We start from the raw sequence: 18927 nt of genomic DNA, 5'->3' as shown, positions 1-18927 counted from the left end.
CTGTGAACAAGATGATCTGTGATGACACTGTACAAATGGCAGTGAAAGCAGGTTTTGACGAGGTTGACAATGAAGATGTGCAAGAGGTGTTGGAATCTCACTCTGAAGACCTGACAGATGTCGAGCTAATTCAAAAAGAAGAGCATTTGAAGGAGGAGGCTGAATGTTTGAAAGAAGGGAAATTTGACAAAGAGGAAGAACCAGTAAAAGAATTTGGCACAAAACAGTTATGCAATTTCTTTTCCATTATCGATAGTGCTTGGGCTTTGCTGGACAAAAACTATAGCAAAATTTTGAAAAAGCTCGGAAAGCTAAAATTCTCATGAGAGAATCGACTGAATGTTACAAACAACTGTATGACAGAAAGGTGCGAGAAGGCAAGCACACAAGTATTTCATCGTTTTTTCTTCCAGCCATCCCTGCTACTGCTGCTGCTGCTGGTACTTCTGCTGCTTCTGAACCTCAACCTTCAACCTCTGGCATCTCTCGTCCTCCCATTACAATGGAAGAGGAAGACGACGACAATGTTGACGATCCAGAAATTATGGAGTATGAAGAACTCAGCCACTCTTCACCTCCTCACCTTTGCCTTCATTTTCTACTCCATTCACAACAATGCCACCATCACCAACCAACGGACACTGACTCTCCTCACAGTCTCCCTCACCTCATCTTATCGCCTTTCCTCACGATGTCAACTTGTTCGCTGAGTGTGATATTATTTGCATTGTTTTCATTGATTTCTTTTGTCTTTACTGTTCTGTTTTTTTTTGCATTAAAGGTTGAATTACATAAACTTTGAGTATCATATGTATGTTTTGTTTGTGAGTGTAGTCTTAAGTGTACGGTGCGTAACAGCTATGAAAGGGCTTAACAAGAGCAGGTAAACAGCCATATTACAGAGTAATAAATAAAGGGAAAATGCCTTGTTAGGTTGTGCTATGATAATTAACGTTAACTACTGAAGTAACTGTGTTCGTTTTAATGGGATTGGGTGCTGTTTTAGCGTAAATGGGTGTAAATTTTGGGGCTCAGGAACACAACATTTTTTCCCATTGAAATTAATGGTACTTACATTTTCGACTTACAAGAATTCACCCTAAGAGGAGTTTTTCAGGAATGAATTACCCTTGTAAGGCAGGGAAAGATTGTACTGATTGTGTAACTGAATTTGAAAAAATGCCTCTTCTCGTTATTTTGGTTGCAGACCCCGGACTACTAGGATCAAGAAAAAATTCTAAGCAATGTTTGTTACAATGAAGACAACTTTTGAAGAGGGCTCACGTCTAGCTGTAGCTATATCAAGCTCAACTCCACTGAAATCCATTAATGCCAAGATGCTAGCTACTTTATCTGGAGACAATGCCTAATATTGGAGGGGGGATACTGTGGTGATAAATATTTAATGAAGTGGACACACACATCGCAAATAGAAAAAAACCATAACTTAAAATCCTGGGAAAAGAAACCAGCCTTTTCAATAGTGAGAGAAACTTCAGGAGGTTAATAATAGCACATAAAATCTTAACACTCAATTAGTAATGAAAAAAATTCGACATGGGGCAAATCCATATCAGGAACATAAGGCATCTTACAGCATTTCTCCCAAGTACCAACTAAGGAGACATCTCTCTGTAAAACAGATTGATTGACTGACCCACAAACAGATGTCCCTGCAGCTCAGGCCTCCATCACATGCAGCACAGACCCCCATGAAGCCATGACACCCCCTCCGCACTTTGGCCATCAAGCAGTTTCCAGAACTCTTTTTGTAAGGTGTTCCAACATACAGAGGAGCCATAATCACAAGCCAGTTTTGAGAGGGTAATCATCATCTTTGGTACACTATTCCCAGAGAGCTTAAATAGGTATATTTGCCTACAGTGTGTTTTAATTCACTAGACTTTATCGCCTTGAGATAGGGCCAGTATGTGTTGAGTTAAATCACAAAAACTTGGAGTTAAATCAATCTACCAAAAAAACCCTAAGACTGGCTGTAAGTCTCACTGAACTCACTACCCCATCTCCCTTTCTTTTGGCTACATTCAATCCCTGCCTCTTTTCTGGGAGACACGGGAGCAGTGCAGCCTGCCCTGGCACTTCCAGGGCCTCCCCACACTACTTCCACTGATGACATCATTCTATTGACTTGGTGGGCTGGTCAGTTTCCTGACTCCTGCAAGTCTAGGGAGCCTCTCCCCAACTTGTGTGAAAATCTGGACCCTGCTCTGCTGAGCTCAGTAAGTGCAGGCTACTAGATCACTCAGGTGTAGTTCCTTACCCTGAGCAGTACCAGTCATTTAAGCTCTAGTTGTTGCAGCTTGGAAGAGGCTGGTAAAGCAAATCCAATTATTTCAAGCAGAATGTAGCCAAGAGGGGGTAGCTGGTCTTCCTGATGCTTCATTCTTTCAGCTAGAAATGGAGTTAATCCTGCCCAGTGAATACCCCTTATACAATGATCGTGGAGGAATGAGCTGACTTGAGGAATCTGGGGGCAAGAGCACACAGTCCAGTCATAGGTTGGTTGTAGCCTCTTCCCTGTATTTAGATGGGGTTTACTTTGGGTCTAAGTGTTTGTACTTCCATTTGCATTTGCGGATGCTGGACAGAGGGAAAAGAACTACATGCTCTGGTGTATGTCTCCCCATGAGCTGTAATGAGGTGATTCATTCAGTTCTGGGTACCCCAGGACTGATAGATGACAGAACGCTTGCAGAAGAATGGCAGAAATGATGGAGGAGCCATGTTAGGAAGAACTGACTAGAAATACTAAATATGTAACACTTAGCTTTATGATACCTATGGAAAGCATATGACAGTTATACCATGGACTGGGATTGTTGTATATGACAAAGCCTTGGGAAACACTAATTAGAAGCTAAGCATATTAAGACATGTGGGGGGACATTTAAAAAGACCAGGAAAAACGTTTGTGAGAATGCAAAAGAGTGAGTGAAAGATTATTCCTATAACTGATCTCTGGGTGGTAGCCTGGAAGAGAGGATAGTCAGAATTAAAAGGCCCATAGTTTTATTAAAAGTAATACTACCTCTATTAACTGCTTAAAGGCTATGTCTACACGAGAAGCATCTGTTGACAAAAGTGACTGTCAGAAGGGATTTCCCAGAAAAACTTCTGTCAACAAATTGCATCGACACATAAAAGCAGATCAAAAGAGCAGTCAAACCACCTAGCCCTCTCTAGACAGAACAGGTGACCAGAGGCTCTGCAAGTCAGTGACCTGGAAGCCCTGTCTGTCGAAAAAATGGCCCCAGAGCGTCTACACAATTGTTTTGTCAACAGAACACTGTCAAGAGAGGCATTATACCTGAACAGGAAGGGGTATAATGCTGCCAGTGGATGTGTCAGATTTTGTCAAGAGAGCAAATTTTGCGTGTAGATGAGCCTTTTTCCTGACAAAAGCCCACTTTTGCTGGGAAAAGCCTCCTTGGGCCGTGTCTACACTAGCCCAAAACTTTGAAATGGCCATTTGCATGGCCATTTCGAAGTTTACTAATGAAGCGCTGAAATACATATTCAGCTCTTCATTAGCATGCGGGCAGCCGCAGCACTTCAAAATTGATGCGGCTTGCCGCTGCACGGCTCGTCCCAACAGGGCTCCTTTTCAAAAGGATCCCGGCTACTTCGAAGTCCCCTTATTCCCATCTGCTCATAGGAATAAGGGGACTTCGAAGCAGCCGGGGTCCTTTCGAAAAGTAGCCCCGGCGGGACGAGCCGCATCAATTTCGAAGTGCCACGGCTGCCCGCATGCTAATGAAGCGCTGAATATGTGTTTCAGCGCTTCATTAGTAAACTTCGAAATGGCCATTTGCATGGCCATTTCAAAGTTTTGGGCTAGTGTAGACACAGCCAAAATATTTGGATTTAGCTTTTCCTGGAAACGTGTATTATTGCTTAAAGTTTGATTTGTACTATCACTTTACTATTTTCTAAGCTGTCATGTCCCAGTCCCAGCCCTGAGGTTGCAACAACCAGTATTGTTTAGGTTGCTTCATTTTTTGATAGCAGCTTTTCCTGAAGATTTAGTGAGCTATAATAGGAATGGGTTATTAAATTGGACATCTGATGCTTTCATTTAATTGGACATGTCTTTGTTTTCCTTACTTGGCTGTTTTCAGTATGCCACATTTTGGGGTACTTACTAGCTTGAGTTGTTACAAAGGATGATGGCAGTGTTAATATTCTTTTATATTTGATTTCATGTTAACAAAACATCTTAAGCAGTGCACCTTGTTAATTATCCCTTGCTTTTATATTCATTCTTTTGTATGCGTGAACTTCTAAGAAAAAATATATATGGGGGGTTGGTTGGTTGTACTGGTGGCACATACCAAATTATTTCGATATTGGTGTACATACCAAAATTCAATCTGCACATGGATGGGGAAAAAAAATACAGGGAACATTGATAAGGGAACAGGGGTGCAGGAGGTGGTATGGATATAGGAGGGGTTTTAACCTAAGGCGGGGTGCAGGAGAGGTGGCCAAGGCAGAGACAGAGTTTGAGTGCAGGAGGTGGTTGTGACCTGGGCTAGGAGTTAGGGTTAGGGAAGGGGTGCCAGCAGGGTAGGGCAGCTCCTGGACGACAGTCTTGTGGGACCCTTGGCCAGGGCTCCCTGGCTGCCATGGCCCCACATGCCCTTCAAAGCAGGCAGCTACTGGGGTGTGGGTGTCCATCTTAGCACAGTGTACTCATTGTGAGGAGGGGGTAACAGGACTCTGCATGCATGCACGCACAAGCTCTATTGTTGCAGGTCCCACTGGCCAGTTTCCAGCCCACGGTGTTGCAGCCATGGGCAAGGTGCAAAGATCCCCTTCTTCTGAAGCAGCGTGTAGCAGAGGTGCACAGGCTGGCCCCAGCTGCTCTAAACAGCATGTGGAGCCACAGCAGCCAAGAGCGCTGCCCAGAAGCCCCAGTAGACCGTGATGTGCCAAATCTGAATGTTTTGGCAGGCCAGATCAAGACCCATGGGTTGTTGTACTTTAACCACCGCTGCACAAGGTTCACAGAAAATTTCTTCCTAGCTATGTCTGTATCAGGGATTATGTTGGTACAGCTATGGTTTTCAGGAGTTTCTCTCACTCCTGAGAGCCAGCTATCTTGAGCTAACTTTTAAGTGTAGGCCTACCTTAGCATAGCATCCAAAGCAGCACAGAAACAATTACTTTCTCATCTTAAGAGAGAGTATGCCTTCAGTATAAAGTTAATTTCTGCTAATGCTTATATTTGCCCTTAATTTGACCCTGATCCACACACACACACACACAAAAATCTATCTTTCAAGATAGTGCTGCCATTAACTTGAGTTGGCAACCAGAACAGGGAGTAAAAGCTAAAGCCCAAGTGAACACAAATCATTATGACCACTCTGAAGCATCTAGGGTTACCATATTTGCCCTTTCAAAAAGAGGACACCCCTGAGAGGGTGTGTATCAATATATACTAACTCATGTTATATTAACACTACTGTACATACTATAACGCATTAATACAATGAAAGTCAGTAGATACTGATTCACTTCCTTTCAGGGGTGTCCTCTTTTTTATACAGTGACACTACCAGAGTTAGATTAACCCAAATGCAGATAGTTTTCTAATATTTTCCACAATCCAGCAGCCATCTCCCCTCCACCTCTTTGTGCAGCTTGTACACTCTCCTTAGGAGGAAAAAAAGGACAGACTGATACGTTCTCATGGGAACAGTCAGTACAAAAATGCCCAACATTGTATCTCACACCCTACATCAGCCCCCTTCCAAAACAAGAGTCCAAAGGTTTGTTTAAAGGCAAACATTTGGCATAAACTCATTTAGTATTACCAATCTTACATCACTTCTGCCCATGTACCCAGAAAAAACAAGACAAACTTTTCTACAATATACTGAAAAAGAAATTTATAGAATAAAAGCATACCGCAGCACTAAGGACCATACGACATACCCTCATAAACCTGAGCGCCACACACAAACACTCTGCCAGTACAAATATAGCAACTCAAGTGCTATTTCACAATTTGGTTGCTCTTGCTAAGGCTGACTTGATAGGGGTAACTTGACTGCAGATTATTCATCTTAATTCTGTATGGAAAACATACTCCAAAACATGGTTAAACACACTAGTGCAACAGATGCTGATGTCTCTGTAGGTTCAGATTATACGGAAAAATCTGCATTTTTCACATGATCTAAATTAATTTTTTGTAAAGAAATAAAATATCCTTAAATGGCATACCGCCTCTAAAAATTTACCTGGTTTACATTCATTATTCTGAACAACACAAGTATGGGGCCTTTTTAACTTATAGCTTCAATTAAAAGGTGTATCAAGGGTTTACTGTAGTGTAGCACACATAGGCATTACCATGCCAGTCTGTGTAACAATTGCACTTTAATTTGTAGTACAACTATATCCCTAGAAGAAGAGGCAGGTTAAATACTGTGTACTAGAATTAAGTCTGCAAATATTTTTTTCTGTATGAGAAGCAAACAACTGTGCAGCAGTATATATTTCACCAGTGACACCAAGATTAACAACGATTGGTAACAGCTTCTCCCCAATTAGGATTTGTCACAGAGAAATCCAAAAGTGACCTTTTGAATTTATTTTACACACACCTAGATAAAGGCTGTGTTTTAAATCTGACGTCAGTTTCCAAATGCTGTCTGAAATGACATATTTGCAAAGCTTCTAAAATCAGTTTGCAGTTTAATAGGTTTTGATCCTCATTTCTACATACTGAAAAAAAATAAACATGAATTAAATCCCAAAAGGCAGAAGAATTCTTTCCAACTCCCAAATAAAACAGATACTTTAGCCACAGTAATGTATCTGCATATCTTCACATATCAGAGAACTGTAACAAAAACAACAAGATTACCAAATAATCCCCTACTCCCCACTGCTGATGTTCACAAAAGTTACAGAAATTCTCCCATCCTCAAACATTTTTAAAGAAGAAATTTAGCAGATTTACTTAAATGTTCTAATGTTTAGCCCAGTGTTTCTATGGGACAACAACAAAAAGCCTATTATTCATTCATTATTAACAGCCAATACTTCCCTAGGTTTTTCCCTTATCAAAAATTCTTTTTAGGTATGTTATTGGAGGAGTTCAATTTGCTGTCACTGATTTCCTGTGTGAAGCTGGGCAAGTCACTTATTCTTCCTGGGCAAGTCACTTAGTTTTTCAGCTGTGGAAATGGAAAAATAGCACATCCTTATCCCACAGAGATGTTGTGAGGATAACTATAACTAAGACAGTGAGTGCTTCTGACACTACACTAATGGAACCCATATAAGTAATCTAAAAATATATATATGTTGTTTCACAGTACTGAAACATCCAAATAGAAAATGATGTTCTATCCAGCTTTGCAATATACTCATCTGGCATACAAAACCACAAACTGACAACCTGCTACACATCTTTACTATGTCAAATGTAAATTGTGACATCTCATGGCTTTTCCAAAAGTCTATCAAAGATCAGCACCTATAGAGGTAAGTGACGTGGCTGAAGCTAAATTTTGACAAGAATGTATACGAGGAGAGAGACGAGATCTTCCTTCATAGTCTTATTGAAGGCACCTGTGCTTAATTATTAAAGTGGTTTGTAATGTGAGTACACTATGGCTATATACTATACTTGGACACCTAAACAGCAATAGTGGTACAACCTTCACCAAATTCTATCTGTGGCTGGACAAAAAATTTTACCCAATCCTATCAGACTCTGATCAGGCTATGGGGAGCCATGTTTTTGTAATATCTAGGCTAGACTATTGCAACCCTTAATAGCTAATCAAGCCCCAGGCTATCAGAAGACTCCAGATAAACTGCTGAAATAGTTAGGCTCCTTTGGGACAACACAAATCAAAGCCCAAGAAGCATGTGAGACTTAGGAATAAGACATCGCTAGACAAAGGGTTTCTGGCTAAGGAATGAGCTTCTAGAGAAGATTTAATTAATACAGAAATCTGACCATCTTGAGACAGCACTGCAAAGTCTTCATTCTTCCAAAACCTCTTCCATCATTAGAGCCCCGCAAATATGCAGGTATCTGCAGCCACAGAAATAGATATATGTGGCTCGTTTTTGCTGATGCACATGCAAATTTTGTATCTAGCGCAGTAGTCTGTCAATTTTTTTGTCCATGCGCAGAATGAATTTTGTTACGTGCACCGATAAAGAGATGATGTGTTGCATATCATTTCCATAGGGGTCCACATAACAAAATTCATTCCACACGTGAATGATACATAACAAGGATGGGGCGGAGGGGTTCGGAATGTGGCAGTAGGTCAGGGTTGAGGGGGGATGAGAGCTCTGTGGTGTGGGGCTGGGACAGAGGTGTTTGGGTTGCAGGCTCCACACTGGGGTCAAGAGGTTTGGAACATGGAAATGGGCTCATGGCAGGAAGTTGGTGTGGAAGATGGGGTGTCTGGGGAGAAGTCAGGGTATAGGAGGGGGTGTCAGGGTTGTGGTGTGGGGTCTAAGAGAGAGTAGGATGGTGGAGTGGACTCAGGGATGGGGCATGGAATCTGCAGCGAGTTAGGGTACAAGAGTGAGATCAGAACTGGGGTGCAAGTTCTGTGAGTTAGGGTGCGAGGTGCTTACCTGGAGCAGCTCCCATGGGGCAGGACAAAAGAGAAGATCAGGGAACAACACAGGAGCAGAGCTTGCCAGTGCTTGTATCTCCAGCCAGGCAAAGGAGGGAGAGGGTAAGTGAAGCCCTGCTTGGAGCTCATTAGGCAGCAGCAACACAGCTTAGAGCATGGGTGTCCAACCTTTTGGCTTGCCTGGGCCACAGTGAGTGAAGAGGAATTGTCTTGGGCCGCATATAAAATATATAATATAGTTAATGTATATAAATCACATAATAATGTTAAAAGTTTACGATCTTGTGGGGCCGCATTACTAGCTGTCCAGGGCTGCATGTGGCCCGCAGGCTGGACACGCCTGGCTTAGAGGAAACCCTGTCTGAGAACCCTGCAAATCTGTGCCTATCCTCTTTATATCTGTGGATATGCATGCTGATATCCACAACTGCAAAACTGATTCACAGACACCCAATTCTGTATCTGCGCAATCCTCTATTCATCATAGCAAGAATACTTACCTTAAACAACTCTCAACAACCCAAAACTTTGTCCCTTAAACAAAAAAAAAAAAACAACCACACACCCCATACACACACAAAAAAGCAAAAAACAAAACCACTCCCCATTTTAAGAAGAATTCTAACTCAAAAAAAAAAAATGAACAGAAACAGGTCCATGAAACCCATTAGAAATTTTCCTATTGATTTCAATATGGCAGAGTGGTAGGTGGCAATATGAAATGTTAAGAGAATTCAGAATAAGCTAACACATGTTCAGAAACACAATCTGTACTCAATATTGCATTCAGAATTCTCCGTGCACTCTGTTGAACAGTCTACCCCAATGCTATTGTGATTTCTAAAACACAGCACAAAGGAGCTATGCTTCTCATATGCAGTCATGAGCACCCTATGACAGCTCACTGCCAGATGAAATAAGGTTAATCAATAAATCTGCTGCATTCAGAACTAAATGCAAATGTGTTTATTCAAGTTACCTTGCAATAGTACCCCATTGTTTCACATTTTTGTCTTAATTAGAGAACATTTCAGTTTGCCTCTTGCTGGCAAGGGTAGACTATATGGATACTAATTTGAGAACCTGCATAAAAGACACAGAGAATCTAGTGTGGAGAAAAAGAAGCGACTAGAAAAAGAAAAGTAGCATTACAGGAAGTTTTGGAACAAACTGAAACAGTAATAAGTCAGCAGAACCAGAAGGTGAAGAGTTCTGAAAGAACTCAAATGTGAAATTGCAGAACTAGTAAGCGTGATTTGTAATCTATCCTTTAAATCATCTTCTGTACCAAATGACTGGAAGATACCTAACATGACACCGACATTTTCAAAGGGTTATAGAGGTAATCCTGGCAATTACAGATCCATAAGCAGTACCAGGCAAATTAGTTTAAACTATAATAAAGAACAGACTTGTCAGACACATACATGCTCTTAATATGTTCAGGAAAAGTCAACAGTTTCTGTAAAGGGAAATCAGGACTCCCTAATCGACTACAATTCTTGGAGTGGGTCAACAAGCATATGGACAAACGGGATTTAGTGGATATGATGTATTTAAATTTCCAGAAAACTTCTGATAAGATCCCTCACTAAAGGCTCTTAAGTAAAGCAAGCTGTCATTGGACAAGAGGGAAGATCCTCAAACTAATAACTGGTTAAAAAAAGGGAACAAATGGTAGGAATGAATGGTGAGTTTTCAGAATGGAGAGAGAGAACCTGTGTTCCCCACAGGGGTCTGTACTGGGATTTATCCTATTCAACATATTCATAAATGATCTGGAGAAAAAGGTAAATAGTGAGATGGCAAAATTTGCAGATGATACTCAAGATAGTCAAGTCCAAAGCAGATTATGAAAAGCTTCAAAAAGGATTTCACCAAACTAGGTGATTGGGAAACAAAATGACAGGTAAATTTTAATGTTGATAAATGCAAACTAATGCATACTGAAAAACATAATCCTGGATAGTCCCCATTATTTTGTACATGTATTTAGCTATTACCACTCGAGAAAGATCTTAAGAATCATTGTGGATAGTTCTCTAAAATCTTTCACTCAATGTGCAGCAAGCGGTCAAAAAAGCAAACAAAATGTTAGGAATCATCATCATCATCATCATCATACAGCACAAGATAGAAAATATTTCACTGCTTCTATATAACGCAAGATACCACTACAACTTGAATACTGTGTGTACATGCAGTCACCTCAACTCATCTCAAAAAAGATGGCTTGGCATTGGAAAAAATTCAGAAACCAGCAATAAAAATGATTAGGGGTTTAGAACAGCTGCTATATGAGGAGAGATTCAAAACACAAGGGCTTTTCATCTTAGAAACAAACAGACTAAGGGGGATATAATAGAGGTCTATAAAATCATGACGGGGTAGAGAAAGTGAATAAGCAAAAGTAACTGACATGCTCCCATATCACAAGAACTACACGTCATCAAATGAAATTAGTAAGTAGCAGGTTAAAACAAACAAAGGAAAATATTTCTCCACTCAACTTGTGGAAATCCTTGCTGGAGGATGTTGTGAAGACCAGGACTTTAACCAGGTACAAGAGAGTTAAATTCAAGGAGGATAGGTCCATCAATGACTATTAGCCAAGTTGAGTAGAAATGGTGTCCCAAGCCTTTGTTTGTCAGAAGCTGGGAATGGGTGACAGGGGAGGAATCACTTGATGATTACCTGTTCTGTTCATTCTTCTGGGACACCTGGCATTTGCCACTGTCGGAAGACAGGATACTGGACTAGTTGGACCTTTGGTCTGACCCAGTATGGCCGTTCTTATGTTCTTAGCAAAAAAAACGAGAACAACATAGGAAAAGACAATCTGTTATAGAAAAAAAGGGGGAAGTAATAGAAGGGGAAAGAATAGATAATAAAAACAATTAAGACACGGTTCAGGTTGAACTTCTCTAACAGGCTCTCTCTAGTACAGCAACATACACGATCTGGCATGATTTTAGTAAGCTGGATGTCCACTTATGAGTGTTGTCAAGTCTCCCACAATCCCATAAAGTTTGTGTACAGCCACCAGTACTAGCTCTCAGTGTTCTGTGTTGTCATTTAGCTCTAATTTACCCCCAATATGTTTTCTAAGAGCCCAGTAAGCAGTGGACAGGTTGGTAATGCTGCTAGACAATATTGACTACTTCGGGTTCAGCAAATGCTCTGGTTCAGCAACAGTCAAGTCCCAAGGGTGCTGGACTAGAAAGGTTCAACCTGCACGTGACTTTTTGTGATGGATTACTAGAAGGTCACCAATATCTTAAATGCAGTGCCAAACTCTTTTATTCTCTTGATTTACAGATGGTATGCCCTCAAGACGTGATGGTTCCAAGTGTATTAAATGCTGGCTAGTCAGCTTAGTTAGGTTAAGCTAGAAGGTAAGCTTCAACAAAAACAAAAAAAAAAGTGCCACACTTTACAAGGTGGATTCCTCGATGTTATTTGGAGATAAAGAATGAAAAAAACAAAACATATGTTGAAACACTACTGGTGAAAGCTTTATTTTCCAATTATTTCGCGATAATTGCTTAATCAATTGTAAAAATAAAAAGGAATTATATGTATACTCCATATTTAAATATTATTCCTTTCATGAGTTTAAAATATTCTTCAAAATGCCTAACAATCAACAGCACCTTCTACCAAACCTCTTACATTACAGCACTAATAGAAACACAATTTTCAGTCTGCAAACAATTTTTCAATATGAACACAAAACAAACATCAACAGAACTGTAGTGTGACCCTTTTGCCCTTTTCTGTAATTCAGCACTAATTTTTGTGCCAAATTTAGTGAAATATATATATATGATATGATAAAAGAAGCTGCTACTTACTTGCTGTTTTTGATATGCAGTGTTTGGATTTATCTTAGATTCCAACAAGAGAGAACCTGAAAAGGTGATAAGGTGTTACATTTAGGAAGTTTAATAAACCAAACATCTCCATGGCCACACACCCATAAACATATTAAATTCTAATTAATCCACAACTTCTGGGCTAGTCCAAATTACTGTTCATTTTAATGGAAATCACTATACTTTCTTAAATAAGTCAGATCACAGCCAGAACTAAAATATTCTGATTTAAATTTAAAACACAATTTCATTTACTGTGGACTCAGTGTTCTGTGTACTGCTATTTTTCTGCTGTTTTATAATCTGACAATTGTGAAAGATGTTTTATAAATCAATACTAATGCTAGCAAAAAATTTTTAATTAGCAGTTTAAGAGAAAAACTGACATGCATTTATCTACATTTTTGTTCGTTATCTCCTTGTGATGCCCTTCAGAAATGCATTATCTAGACTCTATAAATCCCAACACTTTATTTTGTGTAAGTAACGTGTATCCTGGCAACAGCTGTGGAGTAATCTATACTAGGCCTCAGAGTCAAAAGGTTTATTTAGCACATTAGCACCTGTCCACTGACAAAGTTGCCACTAGCATTTTCTTCTTAATTTTTTCAAGGAGAACTTATCCACACAATCAAAGAAGCAAAACAACAAACCTACCAGCAAGCATTTCACTTTTCCAAAATACAATTCACAAAAAAATTCCTTGCATGGACTAGAAAATGGAAAATAACTTTGGTGGGGGGATCCCCCACAGTATATTGACTAATCTGTGTTTTTGTCAGAATGAGGGGATGTCATTTACACAAACTTCATCCTCACTGCTGAGAGGACTGACAGACTCAGTCACTAGTGACAACACTAAGGAAATATTTGGAGTCACTTCACAGTGCAGACCACACTCAGATGCACCGAGTGAAGCAGAAAAGTTTGGAGGCAGGAAGAGGAAGTCCCCTAGAGACACTGCCTCTCAGGGGTCGGGGGAAACTCCCTCACACAAGCCCGGTGTCAATGTCTACGGCTTTACCCGTGCAAGGCAAGGAAAGGTCAGACTAGGAGGCGGTGGTGCGCTCCCTGTTTATAAGTCGCTGGGAGCGCGGGAACTGGCGGGGGGGAGATGTCACATTTCCTCCCCTCCCCCCAGTCCCGTTGTCCCAGGAGCTGGGCCCAACCCTGTGAATCGGTGAGCCGGGAAGCGACCCGCCAGGCTGGGAAGAGCACCACGGGGGTCAGGCCCCCTTCCAGGCGGGGCCTAGGCCTCCCTGCAGTCCCGGCTCCGCTCTCACCGTCCGACTCGGCCCGCACCAGCAGCGACATCCCCTTGAGCCGCTCCACGTAGGTGGAGGAAACGTGGCCGGTGCCCCTGTCGTCCCACTGCCGGTCCTCATTGAGGGTATAGACCTTCACCCGCCGCCGGGTGTCCGACATGGTGCAGCCCGCCGGGGGCCCCCTCGCCGCCTCCGCGGGGTCGGGCTTCGCTCACGGGCAGCGCGCGGTCCTTAACACGCCGCTTTTCATGGCTCCTTGAAGACTAGAGGGGAAGGTTGAGCTCCCACCCCTGCCCCCTCGCTCAGCGCCGCCGCCTCAGCAGTTATCGCAGCGCGGCCGCCATCTTGTAACCCGACTCTCCTTCCTTTCTCTTCCTTTCAGCACCGCGTGCCACGGGCTCCACTCGCAGGGGCTACGGCGGCCGAGAGCCCACGCGCTGCTGCTGGAAGGACGGAGGGGGAGGGCCAGGAACACTCGTCCCGAGTCCGCCTACCTTTCCCACACACCAGGGAACCCCTCCCCGCCGCGTCCAGGGACAGGGGAATCCCTCACAGTCAGAGGCGTTGGACCTAGGGCCGCACGCTCTGGCTGGGCGTAGTTTCCATCTCGTGGGGTTTACAGCTTTGTTCAATGGCTCTCCCTGCCCCCATTAGACTGTCTTGTTCCAGCCTCCATGGGCACCTGCAGCCACAGCCCCTGAGCATCCCAGTCCTGCTACTACCCACCAGACGCTGAGCCCACCACAATCCACTCCAGAGCCCCCGAGTCCACCCACAAGCACTGACCCTGACAGGATCTAACACAGCAGCAAATAAGACACCTCAGCAGCGAAGTCTAGAGCAATGGTCTCTGGGAGTCTTTAGTCACAAATCTGCATGCAGGTGAGTCCTGGTCATCTTGTGCATGAATGAGAAAAAAGTGCATTTCAGCAGCAGCTGCTGAGCAGACAGGTGATTGATGGGAGGGGCACTGATCACATGTCCCCCTCTCAGCCCTGGGAAAGGCCAACACACCCCCTCTCTGCCCCAGGCTCCACTACTTCCCTTTTCAGCAAAGGGAATGGGAGGAGTGCAGCAGCGTCTCCCCAGCTCATGCTGTTCTCTGGGTACACTGCACCACTTACACGGAGCGTGGGGGCAATTCCATCCCCTCACCTGGAGTGGTGTGGCACAATAAGAGAGCAGTGTGAAGTGGGGACTGCCTTGCTGTGCTTCCCCGCTGTCGGGGGGACACAGATACCTGCTGCTGGTGTTGGCTTTCTGGCCCCACTATTCCCCCACCCCAGCTGGCTGTTAGTCATCCCCTCCCAGCTGGTCACATGCACCCCCACCCCACTCATGCCCTGCCAGATCAGCCATCTGAGCAGATCTTTTATGATCCTCTTTCATCACCCTGAATGGGAAGGGGGCTAGACAAACAGCCCAAACCATGGGCTCTCTCATGCTCTTCCAGCTGGATTGATGCATCCAGTTGAATCGCTCAGCCCCACGACCAAAACAAGAGAGACAAAACAATACATTTTGCCGCCTGGAATGTCCACACACTTCCACACACTCAGCACAGTGGATTCCCAGAAAAAGCTGCAATAAGCAGAATTGCAGATTTTAGTGATGCCTCTCAGGCCAAGAAGAGCCAATTAAAAAAGAGGATGGTGGTGGCTACACCTTTTTTTTTTAAAGCAGGGAAAGCCACCTGGAGAGAGATGAATTCACAGGGTTGGCTTTGCCATCAAAAATAAGATTGCCAGTCAGCTTTTGGAGCTTCCCACAAAGATCAATGAATGTGTCATGAATCTTTGGTCCAAGCACAGTAACCACTATGCCACTGTTATCAATGCATGCGCCCTGACACTAGATGAGGAGGACAACAAGAAGCAGTTTTATAGAACTCTTGATGAAGTCCTCACAGTCACACCTAAGGCAGACAACTTCATCCTCCTGGGAAATTTCAAAGCCAGAATGACACAGGACTCTGAATGCTGATGCAGCACAAAAGATAAAGAAAGGGTAGGAAACATGAACATCAATTATATTCTCCTCCTCAGCAAATGTGTGGACCGTGACCCGCTCATCACAAGTACCATCTTTAGGCAGAGTAAGAAATTTAAGAACACTTGGAAACATCCTCAGTCCAAACACTAGCACTTCCTTGACTGCATTATAGTCAGAGATTGAGATCATGCCAATGTTTATATAACATGAGCCATAAGAGGTACAGATCACTGTTGGGCCACTGATTAGTAAGATCACTCATGTACCTGCAGCTTGCTCTAGCACACCCACAAACCACCAAAGACTAAACAAAACTGGTACAATGTCAAAGCACTTCATGACCAAACCAGCTGTGAGATATTCCAGAAAAAACATACCTGAGAAACTCTAACTTGCCTGATAACACTGACATTCCAAAGCACTGAGATCAACTTTAAAATACCATTCACAGTGCATGTGCTGAAACTATAGGATATCCTGCTCATCACCACCAAGACTGGTTTGATGAAAACAAGGAATCCTAAAAACAACATGAAGTCCAGTGGCATTTTAGGGACTACCAAATTTATTAGGTTATGAGCTTTCAGGAATAAAACTCACTTCATCAGATGACTTGGCATGGAAATTACAGAATCCGGGGTATATATTGCAGGAAAATACAAAAGAAGTTACTTGTCAGTTGCAAAATTTGTTATTAATGAAGAAATTTAATTCAGGATGGATGTGTGTAGTTCATAGCATGTGATGCAAAAATGTAAATATCAAAGGTAGGTTAAATTGCCTTTGTCACATGTTAACCAGTTAAGATCTTTATTCAAGCCTAAATTGATAGTGTTAAATTTGTAAATGAACTCCAGTTCAGATGTCTCCCCCTGTAATTGGGCAATTAAATTCTTTTGTAGAAGAATGATTGTGCAAGGGGGTTAAAATGTTCCCCTACCAGTTTATGTTTACTACCATTCCTAACTTGTGCCCATTTATCCCTTGGTGAAATGACTGTCCAGGCTGGTCAAAATACATGGCAGAGGGACATTGCTGGCATACATCACATTAGTGGATGTGTAAGTGTACGAGCCCCTGATGCTGTGGCTCATGTGGTTGAATCCTGTGATAGTGTCACTTGTATAGATATGTGGTCAGACTTGGCAATGGGATTTATTGCAGGGATAAATTCCAGAGTTAGTGTTTCTGTGCTGTATTGTGTGACTGGAGGTGAGCATTTGCTTCAGATTGTGGGTGCTGTCTGTAAGGGAGGTCAGGTCTGTCTCCCAAGATCTGTGAGAGTGTGGGATTGTTTTCTAGGATAGGTTGCAGATTGTCAATGATGTGCTGGAGGAGTTTTAGCTGGGGACTCTGGGCAATAACTAGTGCTGTTCTGTTTTTTTTTTTTTGTGGCATCTGTCTTGAAGTAGGTAACTTCTGGGTGTTCATCAGGCTCTGTCAGTCTCTTTGCTTACTCCCCCAGTATTAAGTTTTAATAATGCTTGATTGTTTGTCTCTGTCAGTGGATTGGAGCAGATCCAGTTGTATTCTAGGGCTTGGCTGTAGACGATGGATCATGTGATGTGTCCTGGATGGAAGCTGAGGGCATATAGGTAAGAAGAGTGGTCAGATTTCTATGGAGTTGTGCTCATGTAATCATAATTGATTTGTACTATAGGGTCCAGGAAGTGGATCTCTTGTCTGGACTGGTCCAGGCTCAGGTTGGTATTGGGATGGAAACTGTTGAAATCCCCATAGAATTCTTCAAAGGTCTCCTTCCCATGAGTCCATATGATGAAGATGTCATCTATGTAGCATAAATGGGTGGGGGGAGCTAGGGCATGGGAGCTGAAGAAATGTTTTAGGTCAGCCATAAAATTATTGGCATACTGTGGGGTCAGGGGGGTACTCATAACCATGCTGCTGACCTGAAAGTGTAAATTGTTCCCAAATTTGGGTGAGGACAAAGTCACTTCAATAGGAAAAGAACTACATTCTGTAACTGGTGGAATGATTCCTCTAACCAATGAAAATGTAAGGCTTATTATCTGCTCAAAGCTAAAAGTCCAAAGGAGGCTACATGACATCAAAATAAGCAGTGGCAAGGGAAGTCCTATGAAATCCAGTTTTATAGTCCAGGATGACATGATAAGCCTCTTGCAAGCATCCAAAGGTATATACAGTAAACTCTTTATTTGTCATTTGTTAAACCAGAACTCTCAATTAACCAGCACCAGCCCCTTCCAGCTACACCCCTGGGTTCTCCAGCTGAGGCTGTCAGTGGGGCTCTATCCCATGCCCTGGGCCTGCCGGGGTTAACCTGTCCGATCCTGGGGCTGGAGCTGCCAGGTCTCAGCCCTGGGGATGCTGGGTTCCCCTCTCCCAGTGGAGCTCTTCTCCCTGGTGGAGTTGCCCCATGCCCAGGGCTGCTGGCATTCCTCCATCCCCAGGGCCACCAGTATTGCCCCGTGTGCCAGCAAAGCTCCATGTGCCAGCAGCATTGCCCTGCACGCTGGCAGAGCCTGGAGCTGCCACCATTGCCCGCATGCTGGCAGAGCCCCACCAGTGCTCTCCCAGTCCTGGGGTTTCTGGAGTTCCTCTGAATCCAGTGCCCCAGCTGGCTGCCCGGGGCTGGAGCTGCCAGTGGGGCGTGTCACCCCAGCCAGCTCCCAGCTGCAGGGCTGGCTTGGTCCCCTGCCCCCTTGCCGGGGATGCCACAGCCTCTCATTTAAGCAGCATTTTTGAATATCTGGCAACCTCCAGGTTCTGAGGTTGCCAGATACGAAAGTTTACTGTATATCTAGGGCAAGCTCCAAAGGCCCAATACCCCTATGCTCTCAGGATGGCTTCACCATTCTCAAGGACAATTCAGCCATTAAACAATCCTGGAAGGAGCAGTTTGAGAGCCTAAACAACCACACATTCAGAATTTCTGAAGACATCATCAAGTCTCTTCCACAATGCTCAGCAATGGAACACACTCCTGATCCTCCATCTTCTGAGAAGGTCCGGTGTGCCATCACCCATTCAGGAGAAAAAAAAAATCACAAGGCACCAGGCCCAGATGGCATCCCAATTCCATGGCGGCAGTTCTTGTGACCTTAGATTTTGCTTGGAGACATCAGAGATTATGCCATCAAGGTGGTGGTCATGGATGAGAGTCAGGAAAGGAAA

At 43.2% G+C, this 18927-nt stretch overlaps 1 protein-coding gene across 2 annotated transcripts in view; it reads right to left on the bottom strand.

Annotated features, from left to right (window-relative positions):
* PPP4R3B (protein phosphatase 4 regulatory subunit 3B) overlaps positions 1 to 14164 on the bottom strand; it is a 73306-nt gene extending 59142 nt beyond the window's left edge. For both annotated transcript variants that reach the window (XM_074989489.1, XM_074989490.1), the window contains exons 1-2: positions 13798 to 14164; positions 12494 to 12549 (exon numbers count right to left, since the gene is read on the bottom strand). In XM_074989489.1, coding sequence (XP_074845590.1) covers positions 12494 to 12549; positions 13798 to 13939 — 198 coding nt within the window. In that variant the 5' untranslated portion in view covers positions 13940 to 14164. The remainder of the gene's footprint in view (positions 1 to 12493; positions 12550 to 13797) is intronic.
* Between the last annotated feature and the right edge of the window lie 4763 nt (positions 14165 to 18927).

The sequence above is a fragment of the Carettochelys insculpta genome, chromosome 3 (assembly GCF_033958435.1).
Source record: "Carettochelys insculpta isolate YL-2023 chromosome 3, ASM3395843v1, whole genome shotgun sequence".
Taxonomy (NCBI): domain Eukaryota; kingdom Metazoa; phylum Chordata; order Testudines; family Carettochelyidae; genus Carettochelys; species Carettochelys insculpta.
Note: the sequence above shows the minus strand (reverse complement) of the source record. Positions and strands in the feature narration are given on the sequence as shown.